The 20213-nt window shown below is 39.7% G+C and overlaps 1 protein-coding gene across 4 annotated transcripts in view; it reads right to left on the bottom strand.

Moving 5' to 3' along the window:
• Window positions 1-20213, bottom strand: part of ENOX2 (ecto-NOX disulfide-thiol exchanger 2) — a 175820-nt gene that overhangs the window by 74440 nt on the left and 81167 nt on the right. For all 4 annotated transcript variants that reach the window (XM_005907902.3, XM_070365802.1, XM_070365803.1 and 1 more), the window contains exon 2: window positions 11711-11845. In XM_005907902.3, coding sequence (XP_005907964.2) covers window positions 11711-11807 — 97 coding nt within the window. In that variant the 5' untranslated portion in view covers window positions 11808-11845. The remainder of the gene's footprint in view (window positions 1-11710; window positions 11846-20213) is intronic.

The raw sequence follows: 20213 nt of genomic DNA, 5'->3' as shown, positions 1-20213 counted from the left end.
GCTTCTTGGCATCAAGACCCACATAGGACCTGCTCTGGACTGGGGCACCTATCCTGATGGTACCACCTACCGGCCAGTCCTTGGCTCTGGAAAGGGACTTACAAAATACTGAGACAGTCATTCCAAAGCACGAGGTCCCCTGACGTGAGGGCCCGTGGCAGGGGCCCCACTTGCCTGGGTCTAAAGGCAGTACTGATTTCATTGTTTAAAATTTGTCTCTATAACAAGATGCACGTTTTTGAGAGAAGGGAGTGCATTGTACTTCATTTCCTCACCTCTCATTCTTGTCCTCTGTTAAGGCAGGCACAGTGTACTGCAAACAAAGGAAGTGTTGCATAAGGAGTACTGATCATTGTGGTAGGCCCTAGCCCCCAAAACTTTACCCTGCTTACCACTCAGGCCCAAGGGACAGTGCCTTAGTGTCTCCTTAAGGTGGCTCTGAGCCTCCCTGGTTGGCTCTCTAAGATGTTGAAGGAAGTGTATCTAAGCAGTGGGAAGAATTTGTGGTTCACACAGAAGCAAAACTCCGGGTACAGTTAAGCCCAGAAGGAGGGAGTCTTGTGACTGGGCAGATAAGCAGGTGGGTGGCACACAAGCAATACCCACTGCAAGCCAGCCTAAGAGAGCTAGGACATTCCCCATCCTCTCATGTGCCTGTCATGCAGAGATGCCAAGACCCTGAACATGTTTGGGAAGAAAATATTTTCTTCTAAGAGGAAATTTTATTTTTCTGAAAACAAATTTACTTTTAACCCTCATATGTTATCTCACCCAACACACAAGTATCCACTTGTACCTGAATGTGTGTGCTCACACACATGCACTCACATACATGCATACTCCTTTCTTTCCTCCCTGTGATTCTCATCTCTACTCTCCTCCATATGCTAGTTGTATGACCATGGGGGATATTTCTTAATATCTGTGTGCCTCCATCTCCTTTTTGGTAAAAGTAGGGATAAACAATGACATTTAGCTCAAGGAATGAAAGGACAGAACAGATATAAAAGGCTCTGGCCTGATCGATGGTGGTCCTGATAGGTAAATTTCCTTTCTTCCATTCCAGACATGTGTCCACACACTAGTAAATTCATTTGTTCAGGCACTCACTTCCACATCCCACGAACATTTGTGATAGCCTCCTGTCAGGCTCTAGACAGCGGGGCAGGGAGTCCAGGACTTTTTTCCCATCTTGGAGATCTTAGGGCTCCTGACACTCTGTGTTCCTATGCTGTAGAATAAGAACGCTGTGGCTAAAAATGCTATTATGTCTTTGGAACATTTGATCTCTTGTGTATAAGATTTTGGAAAAATTGTTAACATTATTCCCCCCACTTACAAACTGTTAATTTTCAGTAGGAGAAGATCAGAATAGATTGTGTGCCAACTAAACAATCCCATCTATTTCTCCCTCCTACTGAAATGTTTGTCTTCCTTTTATTGTTCTGCCTGCCTCCTCATTGTTATTCATATAGTTCTATCACTCACAACTCCACCTTACCACAGATTACAGAAACATCAGTTCATTAAACAAGTTTTGCCACTTCAACTGAGAAAGAAATGCCTGTCTCCATGTACTGTCTACTAATAAATGGAGACAAACAAAAAACAAATACACAGGATAAATATAACTCTTGACTGATGTACTCACCACTGCGCTTTTCAGTATGATTACATTAATATTTTATGAAATTCATTTAAAAGCAAGTATATTCATGACATATGGCTAAAGCCAGAGTAGATAAACTCCCTTTCTTCTTTGCATTCAATATGCCAAGAGTTCCATAGGCTGCACTGCCTAGCAGGGCTTGCTGGAGGGCAGGTTGTACATTGCACATGACATTTCAAGGGCTCCTATCACATTGATTATTTCTTTTGTTTATCTTCAACCATGAAGACCAAAGTAGACTTGAATTTCTAATACCAACATAGAAAAATAACTGTTTGAAATCATGGGTCTTACAGAAGTATTGCGGAACCTGAAAAAAATCAAAGAAGTCCAATAATTTAAAATACATTGGGAACAGAATACCAGAAAAGTTCTCTTCCTTTTCCAGATCCTATTCTGACTGGAGGAATACAGCCAATATGTAGATAGTATTAGCACTTTACGTTAGGAATTTGAAATTATTTTATAAAAGGGTTGTGGAATAGGCCAAGGTATCCCCCCAAAGTACTTTCACAATAAATGTTCTGTTTTGCTTTTACCATATCTTCTTCTAAAACCTTTTCCCTACTGCCTTCTTGATTCTTGACATAGCCGTTGGTGGAATTGTCATAAGATGTTGGTTTGTATTCCCTCTTCTGATTTATGTATTTTCCAAACTTTAGTTTAATGGAAATGCTGCAAATGTTGTTTTGTAGTTGGGCCAGCTTGTTCCTCTGAGTTGCAGCTCTATTACATCTCCATTACATGATTTTTAAGTAATGTTTCAGTGTAGCCTTAAGTTTTCCTGATGCCTAGCAACTTGCACTTAACTCAACCTAGAGTAGTTATTAAGCAATATTACTGTCCCCTGCTCTCTGTGTCTATCCGAGCCAGGGAGCTGCAACGGAGGCAAATGTCATTTCTCTGCTGCCGTCCAATCTTCCCCATGTCTATCTACTTGTATGTCCTTAAATATTTCGATGCCAGCCCCTCTGCAGGTGTTGAGGTTGAAGGAATGAGTAGGACAAAATCATCAACCTCATAGTTTAGTTTGGGAAAAGCCATGCAAAGAGTTACAATGCTTTATCATCAATTATTATTATCATCACTATAATTGCTTATTGGGTGCTTCCATTGTGCTAGGGACTGTGCTAATATAATCTCATTCCAAATGACCTGTGGGCTAGGTACTATTATTATCTTTCCTTTTATAGATAAAGAAACTGGGGCTCAGAGGGTTTAGTCACTTGCCCAATGTTACACAGCCAGTAACTGAGACAAGACCTAGGATTCAAATCCAGATCGGTTTAACTCTAATGCTCTTAACCGCTGCACCACCTCTCAGTGTACTATGGCAACTGTTTTCATGAATTAGTTTAATTACAGGTATAAGGTGAAACAGGTATGCTGAAAAACATGGTAGATGAATAACAAAATGTTTCTGTATAATTCTTTTTTCCAAGCGTGGTGGATTGAAGGTAGATACAAAATTCTTTGATTCCCCTTCTGTAAAGAGGTGAGGTCTATGTCCCATCCTCTTGAGGATCTGGATGGGTTCTAGAACTGCTTTGACCAACAGAATATGGCAGAAGGGATGTGGTGCACGTTTTCAGGGCCAGGCCTCAAGAGACAGAAAATGTTTACTTGTCTCTGGGAATACTTGCTTATGGGAGCTTCAGTCACAATGTAACAAGTCTGACTACCATGCTGGAGAGACCATGTGGAGAGGGTCCTAGTGTAAATGGGAAGGAAGGATCCACCCGAGTCTAGTGTTTTATCTGTCCCCGCCAAGGTGCCATGCTTCTCAGGTGGCTCAGCAGTAAAGAATCCACTGGCTAATGCAGGACACGCTAGAGAAGTGACCTTGATCTCTGGGTTGGGAAGATCCCCTGGAGGAGGAAATGGCAACCCACAGTATTCTCATCTGGAAAATTCCATGGACAGAGGAGCCTGGCAGGTTACCATCCATGGGGTCACAAAGAGTTGGACAAACATTAGTCTACTCTGCTTTTCACAAAGTCCATGGGTCCGCAGGAAGAAAACAATACTTTTTGTGAGAATAAACTCTGTTTTCTACCTATCCAACCTGCAGAGTCCTTCAAATGTTCCTGTCCAAAAGGCTTTCTTAAAGTTGCTTATCTCCACAGCCAAAATTTCCTGTTGACATATTCAATATATGTATTGTCACAGTGTGAGATGATTTAGAGGCCTTTGTTCTACATCCAAAGTCTCAACTGACTTTCACTGCGGTAATGATTTGGGGAAAGAAAGTAGCATTTTTGAGAGTTGTATTTCAAACACAATGCTGGATGGTTTCTGAAACAGAATTATCTCATTTAATCCCCACAATTTAGAGGGATAAACGGGAGGTCAGAGAGAGGTGACTGGCCCAAGGTGGCATCCTTAGAGGGCTCAAGGGAAGGGTTCAGCCCTGGGTCTGGCCCATTCTTTCTCCAAGCACCATCCTGTATGCTCTATAACCAGAGAGACTCGAGATGGACTGGAGGGGGCTATCTTACAGCAACAAAGCTAATTAAGGCCAGACAACACAACTTTGTGGTTACAGAAGTTGGGATTATCTTAAAAGAAGAATACTGAAGGAACCAATAAAAATAAATAAATAAATCCGAAGTCTCAACTTTGACTTACAGGTGAAGTTGGAATTGTAGCAATGTATGAACTAGAGATAGGCAGATATAGGAGCTGGGGTTTTTACTACCCTGCTTGCTTTTTCAGAACTGGACCCTGGTTCTGGCTGGCTGGAGGCCCCGCTCTGCCCTCAGAAAGATGACTTCTCCCCAACCAAGTCCCCCTGGATCCATTAAAGGCATTTCTAATCTTTTAGGTATTCCAGAGACCCTTGATCACAAGGAGGTAATCTGTATGCACAATAAAACCACTGAAATGCAACTACGGATTAGTCTAAAATAAGTGTTCCAAATAGGATCTAATTATATATGCATAATTAAGCTATTTTATAGAAAATTATGATACCAATTCAGGTATACATTTATGGTACATTATTGCTATCTCTTTAGACTTCCTACAAAATTCATTAGAAAATGAATTACACCTGGATACTGAGAAATTTTAACTCACTACAGTCCTGACTGCCTCCTCTCTACACAGATCCTTGAAAAAACTTTACAGGCAGACAACCTGAAGAGGGAACACAGATTTCTAAGGACAGCTTGGCTAAGATGTGAGAAGATCTTGACCTTACAACGAGCCATCTTGGAAATTTCTAAGTTTTTGCACAGGGACTCTCAAATTCTACCAAAAATCTGTCCTGCTTCTCCAGAAGATCATCAAAACCCCTGCTTCAGGCTAGTTGGAAAGCTGAGACAGGGCCTGGTTCATGTTGTACATGAACAATGTACAATGACAAACGAGGCAGTAAGCTGGGCTCGGGTGGGTTTTGTGGTATAATTTCATCTCATAAAGACTCTCCTTAATAAATATCAACTTTGATCCCAAATTTCAACCAATGAAGCTTTATTTCTTTAGTGTAAGTTTTTGCAATTATCTATCTTTATAGCCCACCTTCCCCCTATTCCTTCCTATTTTGTTCTTTGTGTTCTTGTTAGAACATTTGGCAGATTCAGGGACGCTGTGAACACCTTTGGGAAGGCATTAGGGAGGACATTTCACACCTCATCTTTGGTTCCTAGATTTCTGGATTTTAGAGATGAATAAGATAAAAGCATATACATCTATATATTTAAGGTTGCCAACCTCTTAATTTGCCAAGAAAAGACATGGAAAAAAATAACAAAAACTAACCATGTACCATTTTGCAATTCATAAAAGACAGAACATTTAAAAACCAAAAATATAGGAAATCTATAATCTCTGAATAAAAAATAGTCCTTTCAATTGAGCAAATACAGCTTCATGAAAAATACACTATATTCTTAGCTTCTACACTTTGCATCAGACTAAGGAATGCAGAATCAACTGGTCCTGGATTACATCCCAGTGTGTGGGCTTTGGAGATGGCTCAACTATCTTAGTGTACACCACTATATATGAAGATTTCTATGAAAAAATCCTTTCAGAACTATGGTGTCAAACACAGATACACATGTGTTAAGTGCCATGAACAGTTTGACTTCTCCTGAGGATTGGTATATTTTTTCTACAGGGAAAATGCAAATTATATAACTGATCAGGTTTCCCTTTTGTTTTGGCTGCTGCTGCTGCTGTTAAGTCACTTCAGTCGTGTCCGACTCTGTGCGACCCCATAAACGGCAGCCCACCAGGCTCCCCCGTCCCTGGGATTCTCCAGGCAAGAACACTGAAGTGGGTTGCCATTTCCTTCTCGAATGCATGACAGTGAAAGGGAAGTCGTTCAGTCATGTCCGACTCCTAGTGACCCCATGGACTTCAGCCCACCAGGCTCCTCCGTCTGTGGGACTTTCCAGGCAAGAGTATTGGAGTGGGATGCCATTGCCTTTGTTTTGGCTACTTGGTCACAAGTGCAGCTCCCCTTTAGAAACTGAGTGGGATTCTATGACCTATACATCTGAATTCTAATTAATCTCCCTACATGGCCTTCACCTTCTATTCTCATTTATATTTTCCCAGATGATGGTTTATTTTACTTGTAATTTTTCTCTTTAATTGTAATCTTTTTTAAAAGCGGCCTCAAATGTTTCGTGGAGGGGTATTCTTTCTGCCCCCTTCTGATGCCTATGTCAGAACCTTTGTCTATCTCCTTTACACTTTAATAAAACTTTATTACACCAAAAAAAAAAAAAATGTTTCGTGGAATGGGTGATGGAAATCACTTCAGGATTTAACAATTGTTCCCATACTGTATAATCTTGCATACCTTCCAGTCATTGGTGTCCCATTTCCTCTGCCTGGACTGTTGTTAGTTCCTTGTCTTTTTCACCTGATATTTAACTATATATCCCTGAACACTGAGCTCAAATGTTGTCCCTTCTATGAAACTTCCCTGATCACCACTACCCACCTAACACCTCCTCCATTCCACCCTGGATGAAACAAAACTTTTCCATATGTATCTACTATGACACTTGCTTCATTGTAGTGCAGTGATACAGACTTTGCTGCCTCTGCCACTGGATTCTGAGCTCAAAGGCAATGACTGAAGAATTGATGCTTTTGAACTGTGGTGTTGGAGAAGATTCTTGAGAGTCCCTTGGACTGCAAGGAGATCCAACCAGTCCATCCTAAAGGAAATCAGTCCTGAATATTCATTGGAAGGACTGATGCTGAAGCTGAAACTCCGATACTTTGGCCACCTGATACAAAGAACTGACTCATTTGAAAAGACCCTGATGCTGGGAAAGATTGAAGGCAGGAAGAGAAGGGGATGACAGAGAATGAGGTGGTTGGATGGTATCACTGACTCAATGGACATGAGTTTGAGTAAACTCTGGGAGTTGGTGATGGACAAAGAGGCCTGGCGTGCTGCAGTTCATGGGGTCACAAAGAGTTGGACACGACTGAGCGACTGAACTGAACTGAACTGAACTGAGGGCTTCTCACATACAGCAGGCCTCAATAAATATTTCTTGTATAAATGAATACATAAACCATCACACTTTACTGGATTCTTCATAATAGTTTCCTTGGGAAATCTTGAGAGTGCCATCACTTGGTAGGATTCAAGCTTGTTTCTGAGAGACATTGGTTCTATTTGGTACATTGGTTTATATATCGTTGGCTCTTGGTGAAGTGTCCACCATGATGATGAATAGTGCTCTCCTTTCTCGGAATCTCAACCTTATCTGCCACTGAAGGCACATTCTAATTTGTGGAAAATATTAAAATAATAGAAACCCAAGTCCGGGCCTCCTTGAGGAGCTTGGAGCACAGTGATCTATCATGTGTCACACATCTTCATTCTTTCTTTCTGTTCTCATCAGAGTTTGCCTGCTATGTCCAGTGAGAACCTCTTTCTTACAATGACAGTTTTCATAGATGGGCTGGGTCTTGCTCTGGGAATAAGGTCCATAGTCCACATTTTCCAACATCTCTCATTATGGAGGAGGCATAGTCAATACAGTGGAGACACCATAATGAGGGACACTTCTTCTTTGGGACTTCACAGGCTCCATTTGGTTGCTAAGGATATTTTAATTTAGGCGAAAATAAAGGAAGCAACACACAGTATTCAGCGAGTACCCTTTAAATGGTCCATTCTTGGATTCATCCGGGATGACAGGCAGAACAATGTTCCTTAAGGAGGCAGCTCGACTCTTTTTGGTGCCTCCCTTCATGTGAAAACTAACATTAATCTTATTTGACCAGCTTGGAAAAGCAAATGCTCTTGCAGGAAAGATAGGCACTGGCCAGAGGGGACCTTCTAATCTGGCATCATTGTGGATTAATTTTATCGAACAGCAGTTGTCCAAAAAAACACCATGTTAGATGAAAGGGAGCTCCACACCAAACCCCAGAGATGGCCTGTCTCTGTTCCCCATCCAATGAATGTAATAAGCTAGACATTGCCCTGATGACAGATATGTGTCCAAGAGACTCAGCATCCATGACAATGTGGATTTGGACTCTCTGGGGGACGTCAAGAAAGCTTATGTATCATTTGTTTTTCATCATTGACAAAGCCTTTTCTATTGTCAGAGATAGGCCAGATGAGACAGTTCTGTATGGCTCATTTGCTGCCTTTTCCATTGTAAGGAATTTGGGGCAGTAGGAAGACGAGTAGGGGGATGTTTTATCCCATTCAGTTAAAATATGATATAAAACTATGGCAGCCCCCCTATTTCCCAGACTCTAGCAAGAAGATGGGTAGGCAGCATTGGAGTGTAGTGCCCACTTTCTACTTCTCTGGACACCCCTACCAGATGTATAGGGAGCAGTCATCACCACTGTCAGACACATACTGTTCTCTTTACCTGTCACTGTCCAGTGCTTCTCCAGGGACAAATGTGCCCCTGCATTCATTATACTTCGTTGTTGTTAAGAACAAAAATAAGTCATAATTCAACTTTTTTGTGTGAGTCATCTATCAGATGTGAACTTGAAATAATAAATAATCATAGCTGACTTCATTGAGGAATTACTGTGAGTCAGGCATCATTCTAAGACTTTACATTACATGTATTAACTCAGTAATCCTCATGACAATGCCGAGTCATAGATGCTATTATTATTCTGTTTGACAAATGGAGAAACTGACTCAGAGAGAGGTTAGGTAAATTGTCGAAGGTTACACAGTTACTTAATGGCAGAGCAGGGATTTATCTGAACCTAGGCAGTCTATATCCAGGGCCCACATTCTAATCTCAATGATTAAACCGCTTTCCTAGAATAATACAGAAAGGAGAAAAAAATCACTTTACATACAATTGAAGTGATTTTACACATAGTTTCACAAAGTATGTCTCAGTTTAGCACTATTGCCCCATATACATTTAAGAGAGGGGCACTGCTGCTGCTGCTGCTGCTGCTGCTAAGTCACTTCAGTCGTGTCCGACTCTGTGCAACCCCATAGACGGCAGCCCACCAGGCTCCCCGGTCCCTGGGATTCTCCAGGCAAGAACACTGGAGTGGGTTGCCATTTCCTTCTCCAATGCATGAAAGTGAAAAGTGAAAGTGAAGTCGCTCAGTCGTTTCCAACTCTTAGCGACCCCATGGACTGCAGCCTACCAGGCTCCTCCATCCATGGGATTTTCCAGGCAAGAGTACTGGAGTGGGGTGCCATTGCCTTCTCCAAAAATAATACAGAAAGGAGAAAAAAATCACTTCAAATATAATTGAAGTGATTTTACACATAGCTTTACCAAGTGTATCTCAGTTTAGCACTATTGCCGCATATACATTTAAGAGAGGGGCACTGCTGAACTAAATATCAGTATTTCTAAGACAGTTTTCCAAAACTTTCCTTGGAGCATAGTGAAATGATCATTGAATCACAAGGTTAAAGGGGACCCTAAGAGGCCATTTCTTCATAGTCCTTAAGAAAACAAGAGGAGGGCAAAGGAGCTTGAAGTAGAAATTAAAATCACTCTTGAGGTTACAAATGTCTAGTTGGGGTGGATGTGAGGAACACTCAGTAGAGCCAACATTGGCTCCCTAGCAGCCAAGTACTTTTCAATGTAAGTGGCAGCTTAGTAGCCATTTGAAGGAAGTATATTAGTATTTCCTTTATCTTAAATAACATGTAAAATGACTAATAGCAATAATAATGACACTAGTTAAACCTTACCAAGCATTGCGCTAAGTATATTATTTAGCCTTCACAGCAATCCTATGAGGTACATACTATAACCATCTCCATTTTACAGATGAGAAATAGGTCAAATACTTTGCTCAAGGTCATGTAGCTAGAAAGTGGCAAAGCCAGGATTTAACACAAGCTGTTGGTCCTTGCAACCTGTGTTATTAAATACTAAGAAGGTACTGTTTCTGCAGAAATAGCCATCTGAGCTACTGTTAGGAAAACAATCCCAATTTTCTAGGCTTAACATTGACCCAAGCACAAGCATTGGGCCTGTAACAATGGTTTGGACGACCTTTTTACTCTCAAAGCTAGGCCTTTTTTGTTGTTCCACATTGTAGATGGCTGGCTAAGCACTGAAGATTACTTTGTGAGCACAGATTTATGTTTAGATGTGGTAATTTACAAATAATCTGATATAAGCTAATGTTTAGATACCTTGATATCAGAGCAGATCTGGCCTCAAGATATTTTTGAAGATATATACCCATACATCTCAGACTTCCATGAACTGGTAATATTTAAGCCAAATCAGATAATCTAGTTGCTCTAGACTATGAGATTGTGATTCAGGACCACTGTATATAAAGCTATAATACATGAAATTTTAGTTTAAATTCTATTATAATGAAATAAGAAAGAAAAACGAAACAAAAAACCCACTACTCCTTTAGGAAATGTTTATGAGAAGTATATTAATTTTGATTTTTAAATGGCCAACATTTTGGAGCACTTAGTGTGTGTCAGGCATTGTCGAAGTATGATTTAATTCTCACAACAACCCTATGTGCATCATTCTAGATTTGTTTCTCAACTTTAATGAGCTTATGAATCATGTGGGGATCAATGGAAAATTCAGGTTTGATTCAGTAGGTTTAGGCTGTGGCCTAAGATTCTGAAATTCTTAACAGCTTCCAGGTTATGTGGACCACACTTTGAGTAGCAAGTAGTGTAGATTGGCCTTAAGTGAATTTGGAAGATTAATGTTTAGGATGTTTTAAAAGTAGTCCAGGATTCGTGATATGGTGATTCTCTAATGTCTTCACAAACCCATTTTAAAAATCAAATTTATATTTCATATATCATTTATAATCATTCAAGAATTTACATTTGCATATTTGCCTACTTGCTAACATTTCTTTGTGACCCTCCAAATCAATACTCGCAGTACTTTCATGGTCATTTAAGGTCATACGCAGAGGCAATACAAGATTTGAGTTGCCCAAGGCACATTAACAAACCCATTTTAATAGTTAATTGCTCTGACATTCCAGGAAGTTTTTTGTGTCTAAACGAAACCCTTCAGATGATATGGCATTTTTATTCTGATTTTTATCTTTAGTGGAGATGGAGTTAGTACACAGTGCTCATTCTCTTACAGGTTACTTTGTTTTAAATATTCGAACAGTTATTCAATGTTAACAATAGTCTTCGGGTTATTTCTCAGCATCTCCTGTCTTTTCCTTTAGGAACCTAAGATTGTGGGGATGTCTAAGTTCTCATTCTAGCTCCACGTTTATTTGTTTCACTTAAGAAATGTACAAAATTAGACAAACTATAATTCCTTGCTGAATTCTCTTGTACTTTTATTTCAATGAACTACTTAAATGTTCAGTGACCATATCCTGCATCTGATATAGCCCTAGCTTGACCATAGTGCAATAGGGAGTATACTAGTAACTACAGGCCACCCTGTAATTCATGAGCTATCAAGCTCATATTACAAAAATGCACACTCTAGGCAGAATCTAGTAAATGTCAACTTCAAAATAAGTTGTGTCATACTGTTATATTTATGTTCACATGGTCAATAAAAAGAAACACTTGTGAGGTGATTAAAAATAGCATACCAGGTAAAATTGGTTGTCCAGCAATTCCCAGTGGTGCCATTCCAAGATTATTCATTGCTGTGGCCCATGCAGTTGGATCAGACATAGGTAGAGTCATTGCAGTTGAATCCACATTCAGAGTTCTACTATTATCAGCTAGAAAGAAATGACAAGCAAAATAATTTGTTGTTTTTAGGTTTCAGTATCTGGTTCACTTATCATTGTGAATCTGGCAAACTCTTTACAGAAATGGACTGATGGACAAGTGCTGGATACAGCCTTAATTTCAGCTCTTTACAAGGGTTAAAACAATACAGCTTGAACTGGCAGAAGTCATAGAATTTGAACACACAATTTATCAGACAGCATTTTAGTGTTTCTTTCTCTCTCTCTCTCTCTCCCTTTACTCTCCCCCTCCTTCCTTCCCTCACTCCTTCCTACCTGTTTTAAAGTAAAAGAAAACTTTTTTTTTTTTTTTTACAGCAGTGTTAGGTTCACAGTGAAAGTGAGGGAAAAGTACAGAGATTACACATATACCTCCACCCCCACACATGCACTGCCTCTCCCATTCTCAATATCCCTCACGAGAGTGGTTCATTTGTTACAACTGGTGAATGTATATTGATGCATCATAATCACTCAACAGCCATAGTTTACATTAGGCTTCAGTTTGGTGTTTTACATTCTACAGGTTTTGAAAAATTTATAACATATAGCCATATCACACAGGGTAATTTCACTGCCCTAAAATTCCTTTGTGCTCTGCTATTCATCCTTGTCCCCTCCCCCAATCCCAGCAATCACTGATATTTTACCATCTCAACAGTTTTGCTTTTTCTAGAATGTCATATACTTGGAATCATACAGTATGTAGCCTTTTCAAATTGGCTTTTTTCACTTAGTCTTATGTATTTAAGTTTACTCCAAGTCTTTTCATGGCTCCATAGCTCATTTACCTTTAGTGCTGAATAATATTTCATTGTCTGGATATACCAGCGTTTATCTTTTTACCTACTGAAGGACATTGTGGTTACTTCAAAGTTTTGGCAATTATGAATAAAACGGCTATAAATATTTGTGTACACATTTTGTGTGAACATAAGTTTTCAACTCCTTTGGGTAAACACCAAAGGAATGCAATCACTGGACCCTATGGTAAGAACATATGTGGTTTTATAAGAAGTCGTCAGTGCACGTGTACCCCAGTGTTCATCACAGCACTGTTTACAATAGCTAGGACATGGAAGCAACCTAGATGTCCACTGGCAGATGAATGGATAAGAAACTTGTGGTACATATACACAATGGAATATTACTCAGCTATTAAAAAGAACACGTTTAAGTCAGTTCTAATGAGGTGGATGAAACTGGAGCCTAATATACAGAATGAAGTAAGTCAGAAAGAAAAACACCAATACCGTATATTAATGCATATATATGGAATTTAGAAAGATGGTAACGACAACCTTATACGTGAGACAGCAAAAGAGACACAGATATAAAGAACAGACTTTTGGACTCTGTGGGAGAAGGCAAAGGTGGGATTATCTGAGAGAATAGCATTGAAACATGTATATTACCATATGTGAAAGAGATGACCAGTCCAAGTTCAATGCATGAAACAGGGCACTCAAAGCCGGTGCACTGGGACAACCCAGAGGGATGGGATGGGGAGGGAGGTGGGAGGGGGGTTTGGGATGGGGGGACACATATACACCTGTGGCTGATTCATGTCAATATATGGCAAAACCCACCAAAATATTGTAATTACCTTCCAATTAAAATTAATTAATTTTTAAAAAACGAAGTCATCAATGCTTCTTCCAAAGTACTTGTACCATTTTGCATCCCCACCTCCAGTAAATGAAAGTTCCTATTGATCCACATCATCATCAGTATTCAGTGTTATCAGTATTCTGGATTTTGGCCATTCTAATAGGTTTGTAGTGGTATTTTGTTGTTGTTTTAATTTGCATTGCCCTGATGACGTATATGATAGAAAGCAGTTTTTCAATATCCTTATTTACCATCCATACATTTATTTTCTTTGATGAGGAGGGGGTGGAGCTTCCCTTGTAGCTCAGTTGGTAAAGAATCTGCCTGCAGTGCAGGTGACCTGGGTTCAATCCCTGGGTTGGGAAGATCCCCTGGAGAAGGAAATGGCAACCCATTCCAGTATCCTTGCCTGGAAAATCTCATGGACAGAGGAGCCTGGTGGGCTGCAGTCCATGGGGTCGCAAAGAGTCGGGCACGACTGAGCGACTAACACACTTACTATATGAGTCACTGGTCTATTTTTCAATCAGGTTGTTTGTTTTACTATTGTTGAATTTTAAGAGTTCCTTGTATATTTTAGACAATAGTCAGGTATGTATTTTGTAAATACTTTCTTCAAGTCTATGGCTTGTTTTCTCAATCTCTTGACATTGTCTTTCACAAAGTTTTTAATTTTAATGAAGTTTAGGTGACCAAAAATTTCTTTCATGGATCATAATTTTGGTGTTATAGTTAAACAGTTATACCCATATCCAAGGTGTCATCTAGGTTTTCTCTTATGTTGTCTTCTAGGAGTTTTATAGTTTTGCCTGTTACATTTTGGTCTATGATCCATTTTGAGTTAGTTTTGTGATGGGTATAAACTTTGTATGTAGATTCATTTTTTTGCATGTGGATGTCCAGTTGTTTCAGCACATTTGTTAAAGAGACTACCTTTGCTCCATTCATCAAAGATCTGTTGATTCTATTCATGTGGGTCTATTTCTGGGCTCTCTATTCTGTTTCATTGATCTATTTGTCTATTCTTTCACCAATGCCACACTGTCTTGATTACTGTAGCTTTATAGTAAGTCTTAAAGTTGTGTAGCATCAGTTTTCCAACTTTGTTCTTCTTCTTCAATACTGTGTTGGCTATTCTGATCAAGTCTTTTACCTCTCCATAAACTTTAGAATAATTTTTTTTTCATATCCACAAAATAACTTGCTTGGGTTTTGATTGAAATTGCATTGAATCAAGTTGGGAAAAACCGATATCTTGACAGTATTGAGTCTTCCTATCTATGTCGTGCTGGAGAAGATTCTTGAGAGCCCCTTGGACTGCAAGGAAATCAAACCAGTCAATTTTAAAGGAATTCAACCCTGAATATTCATTGGAATGACTGATGCACCAATACTTTGGCCACCTGATGCACAGAGCCAACTCACTGGAAAAGACCTTGATGCTGGGAAAGATAGAAGGTGAGAGGAGAAGGGGATGACGGAGGATGTGATGGTTGGATGGCATCACCAACTCGATGCACATGAGTTTGAGCAAGCTCTGGGAGTTGGTGATGGATAGGGAAGCCTGGTGTGCTGCAGTCCATGGGGTCACAAAGAGTCAGACATGACTGACTGAACTGAACTGAACAAGACACTTAGTATCATTTTAAATAATATTATACTATACTAATTATTACTATTATCATTATTAAGGGAAGATATGAGAGAGGATTGCACTGCTTATATTAATATTAGAATTCTGCATGTCTTCTTCCAGCATGGAATGAATGGTCTATAGGGAAAGATACTGGATAGCTTCTTTCCCTCTAAAGCTTCAGAGCATTGCTTTCCATTATTTTAATGAACTCAAATAGCAGACACACTCACATTCAAAGGTTAGTACTTAGTGACTGAACAACAACAAAATCCATGAACACGAAATATCTATTTCTTCTTTGATTTTTGAACCAGCATTTTTTAGTTTTCTGAGTTTTTCTTTTCAAGTGTACACAGCACAGGAGCTTGGAATAATTAAGACATTTCCCATTCTTCTCATAGTCTAGCTGCAAATGATTACTTCATCAGCATCCATTCGAACTACTCATGCTTGCAAACCAAGAAAAACCACCCAAGGGCTTCTATAGTACCATGGAAAAGAAAAAATACATTCCTAACGGAATTTCACATCTTTGAGGCAGTACTATTGAGTTGGACACACCATTAACAAACATAAACTTAGCCAATTGAGTATTTCAGGTGTTAGGATAGCAGAGAACAAGTAGATAGGACACAGTCCCTGCCCTTAAAGGTTATACAATCTAATTGAAGAGACTGATGATGATGGTGTTGATTACTACTATTATCACTATTATTACTATTATCACCACCCCTATCCATTACTGGACTTCCCTGGTGGCTCAGACGGTAAAGCATCTGTCTACAATGTGGGAGACCTGGGTTCGAGCCCTGAGTTGGGAAGATCCCCTGGAGAAGGAAATGGCAATCCATTCCAGTACTATTGCCTGGAAAATCCCATGGACAGAGGAGCCTGGTAGGGTACAGTCTATGGGGTCGCAAATAGTCGGACACGACTGAGCGACTTCACTTCACTACACTTTATCCATTACTGCCACCATCAAACACTTGCCATATGTTAGGTAAAGCTCTTGGCATGCAGTGTTTTCATTTAACTTTCAAAACAACCCGATGAGATAAGGGCTCTTTATAACCCCATTTAATAGATGAGAGGCTTTGAAGACTTACATATGTAGTTCAAGGTCACACAGGATGTATACTTTTAGGCACCATGCTTTGGTATCTCCAAGTAAACAATTAGGAAACAGTGAAAGACTCAAATGGTATAGACTAGGAATGTTATTGAAGTTTAAGGAACGCTTTTAGGAGAAGACAGGATTTGAAACAATGGGCAAGATTTCTATAAAATATGTCTTGAGTTATGGGTAGTTATTAAATAGGTAAAGAAGAGGGGGTAAGACATTCCAGAGCAGGGACGAGAAGTAAGCAGAGATGTTGAAGTGGATGATACATGCATATGCATGTATACATTGCACAGTTGGGAGAGATATAGTTGTAAGTCACCTGAGCACAAAACGTCTTTTATTTTGGTGAATTTCCCTCTGACTACTGATATGCATTAAAAAAGAAACCTTTCCATTGCTTTCCTCCTACCTCCCAGTATGCACTCCTGCCAATTACACCCCAGAAGGCAACTCTTTCCTAATAGTAGCTTGCTAACATTCGTCCATCACATCCTTCCAACCTGGCAATATGAGGGATGAACCATGACTGGGTTATTTACACAAGTGCTATTTTGGACAATGATTGGTCATTAGAAGTAAATGCATGTGGTCAAAAACATAATTTCTGAAATGCTAGTTTTTATTATTCTTCTAGACAGACTGCCTTTGCTTCCCCTCCATAAACCACTCCCTGCCCCCAAGAGTGATTGATGGCCCTAAGCATTTGTTACTGCAGTCAGAAGTTAAATTTCAGAACTGGTGGTTTCTCCATCTGTAGGAGCTCTAGTCCTCAACCCCAGTTTTCAGTGTTCACCTTGAAGGCATACAAGGCTGGAAATAGCCTCCTTGTAAATAAGATCAAGAAAACATGGGCATCAAATATCCTTTGGGCCAAGAGTTTATATAATGATTATTAGGTTCATCTTGACTCCCAATTGCCAACTAGAGGGGCAAGTTTTTAGAGAATGTCATAGCTGGAAGGGACCTTTAGACATTACTGAGTCTACACTTTGATTTTCTCTGCTGGCTGCAGAACAACTTAGAGGAAACAGCTAGGTTTAAAAGGACTGAACCCTAATGTGAAAAATATTTTCTTGTGCAGCAGTTTGGGAAATGTGTAAGAGAATTAGGAATTATTCTCAATATAGAATTTTGAGATTAAAGAAGAAGAGTTTACAATGTACCTAGCCAAGCCCTGGACTAATTTGGTGGGGGTGGAGGGAGAATGAACTAAATTATCAGTTTTTTTTTAAAGGACAATACTATATCACTCTTTTCAAAATATATATTAATTCACAGTGCTTGTTAAAACATTAGCAAGTAGAGTTCCTGTTAGGCTTGTTTACAGTGAACAGATAAGGACGATGCATAATTAACAGCATTATTTTGCTACAGTGAGCTCAGTTCTTAAATCCTCAAGGAGTTCTGCTTTAAATGCCCGTCTCATCTCCCTCCCTTCCCCCAACACCCATCTCCACCTGTCAAATCCAACTCATTTCTCAAGGATCTTCTCAAATGCCTCCTGTCTGTGAAGCCACTTCACTAAAATTAATCACTTCTTCCTATATTTTCTCATAATATTTTATCTAGAATTTGATTTTCATATATTTGCTTATTCTCTCACTTCTCCCCAAACCAAACCAAGCTTTTATTGAGCCTTAGTATATGCCATGTTCTGTGCTAGTGACTAGGCATACAGAAATGAACAAGTCATTTATTATTCTGGAAGAACTCACCATACCATGAGAGGCATGACATATAAACAACCAAATACAAATCATTATAATCAGTGCTGTAACAAACTATGAGTAAAGTGCTATAGGAACAAAGATGGAGTAATGAAATCTGCTGGAATGGGTTTGGACATATGTGTTCGGGGTGGAGGAGAGCAGGACTAGTCAGGGAAGCCTTCACTGGCAAAGAATCATTTGAAAAGAGTCTTTAAAAGGGATAGGATTTTCTCCTAGGTGGTGAATGGAGGATTAGGCTTGAAGAGCATTCCAGGAAGCAAGAACAATGAACATTTACCTCTGCCTTGAATTACAGTTATTGGATATACATTTGTCTTCTGCTAGCCCGCATACTCCTTTAGGTCAAGGGCTGGGTTTGGGGCATCTTTGTTTTCCCATTTCTTATGTTAATATTTAGTATGGGGTAGGTATTCAAGAAATACTTGAACGAATGAATAAAGAAAATCCAACTTATATTGATTTGGGGCACAATAAGCAATCTATGCAATGACACTCATTTATTATTTGTATACCTTTCCAGAATGATAAATTGCCTTAAAATGGATGGCATAATTGCTAAACTGATTCTCTGTCCAGGACAACTGAATTTATATGTAGGAATTTACTTAAGAGTTATAACCAGGGATAGATACACCCAACTAATACACCCAGTTTGATCTTATTGGCTATAATCTTTTCCCCATATAGGCACAGCCATATATATAAGCTGGAGAAGGCAATGGCACCCCACTCCAGTACTCTTGCCTGGAAAATCCCATGGACAGAGGAGCCTGGTAGGCTGCAGTCCATGGGGTCGCTAGGAGTCAGACACGACTGAGCGACTTCACTGTCACTTTTCACTTTCATTCATTGGAGAAGGAAATGGCAACCCACTCCAGTGTTCTTGCCTGGAGAATCCCAGGGATGGGGGAGCCTGATGGGCTGCTGTCTATGGGGTCGCACAGAGTCGGACATGACTGAAGCGACTTAGCAACATATATATAAGCAAGATTGCAAGTTTCTACTTTCAAAGAGAAATCCAGATGATCATTTCTGGCAGCAATCTGGATTTAAGGTGTGCATTAACAAAACATGCTGTGCTAAACATCTGTTACGAATCATCACTTAATGGTTGAAAAGTTAAGTCTTGATTAACTTTTCAGACTACAAATGGACATCTAACAATTTTTTTAGGTGTTTTATAAAAGTAGTTCCATGTCACTAAAGGAAGATATTGTTCATTTTCCCATGAGTCCCACACTCATGGGCAGGAGGCAAATATATTCAGAAGGTTAAGTGCTAGTGGTTGTCAAATGGTCTTCAAAATGTCTCACCCAAGTCTGTAGATCATGTCCTGCTATGCTGGTTCTCTTGTTCTGCTTGTGTGGCAACTCCTCAGGACATCACAAGTTGTAGAGTGGCTATAAATAAGTGTGCCCTAGGTAAGCTGATTGAAGATTAGCACTTTGGAACAAGAGTTCATTAGCACCAAAAAAATTTAAAAGACTGGGAAGTGAACACCTATTCTAAGCTGGTATCACCACATAACTATCAAATCACTACTGCCATCTGTTTATTTTTGCATTGTTTGTGCTTCACTGATTAAGTACTCAAGTACTGTCAAAGTTATTTGATCTTGAAGACAATGCACACACACACACATTCTGTGATAACCTCATCCTTTAGTAGAGTTAATTATTTCCAATATTTCCTTTGAAACAAGTTCAGTATATTGTTGCCATTTTGCCAAATATATTTTATTAAGACATGAGCTCTTTTCTGATGATTTACTCTCCTACAATTTTCTGTCTTTTGTTCAGGTTTACATCCATTGTTTTTTATGCTTGCTATAATTTGATTACACGGAGAAGGCAATGACACCCCACTCCAGTACTCTTGCCTGGAAAACCCCATGGATGGAGAAGCCTGGTGGGCTGCAGTCCATGAGGTCGCTAAGAGTCGGACACGACTGAGCGACTTCACTTTCCCTTTTCACTTTCATGCATTGGAGAAGGAAATGGCAACCCACTCCAGTGTTCTTGCCTGGAGAATCCCAGGGACGGGGGAGCCTGGTGGGCTGCAGTCTATGGGGTCGCACAGAGTCGGACACGACTGAAGTGACTTAGCAGCAGCAGCAGCAGTACAAAGTTGAGGAAAGAACTTTGTCAACAAACATCTGTTGAAAGTCTCTCAAGAGTAGGAAATAATCTTGCCTAGGGATCAAGAGCACAGGTATGGGAGTCAGATGGGTCTGGACCAGTTAGCTCTGCTACTTAGTAA

Source organism: Bos mutus, chromosome X, assembly GCF_027580195.1.
Source record: "Bos mutus isolate GX-2022 chromosome X, NWIPB_WYAK_1.1, whole genome shotgun sequence".
Classification (NCBI taxonomy): Eukaryota; Metazoa; Chordata; class Mammalia; order Artiodactyla; family Bovidae; genus Bos; species Bos mutus.
Note: the sequence above shows the minus strand (reverse complement) of the source record. Positions and strands in the feature narration are given on the sequence as shown.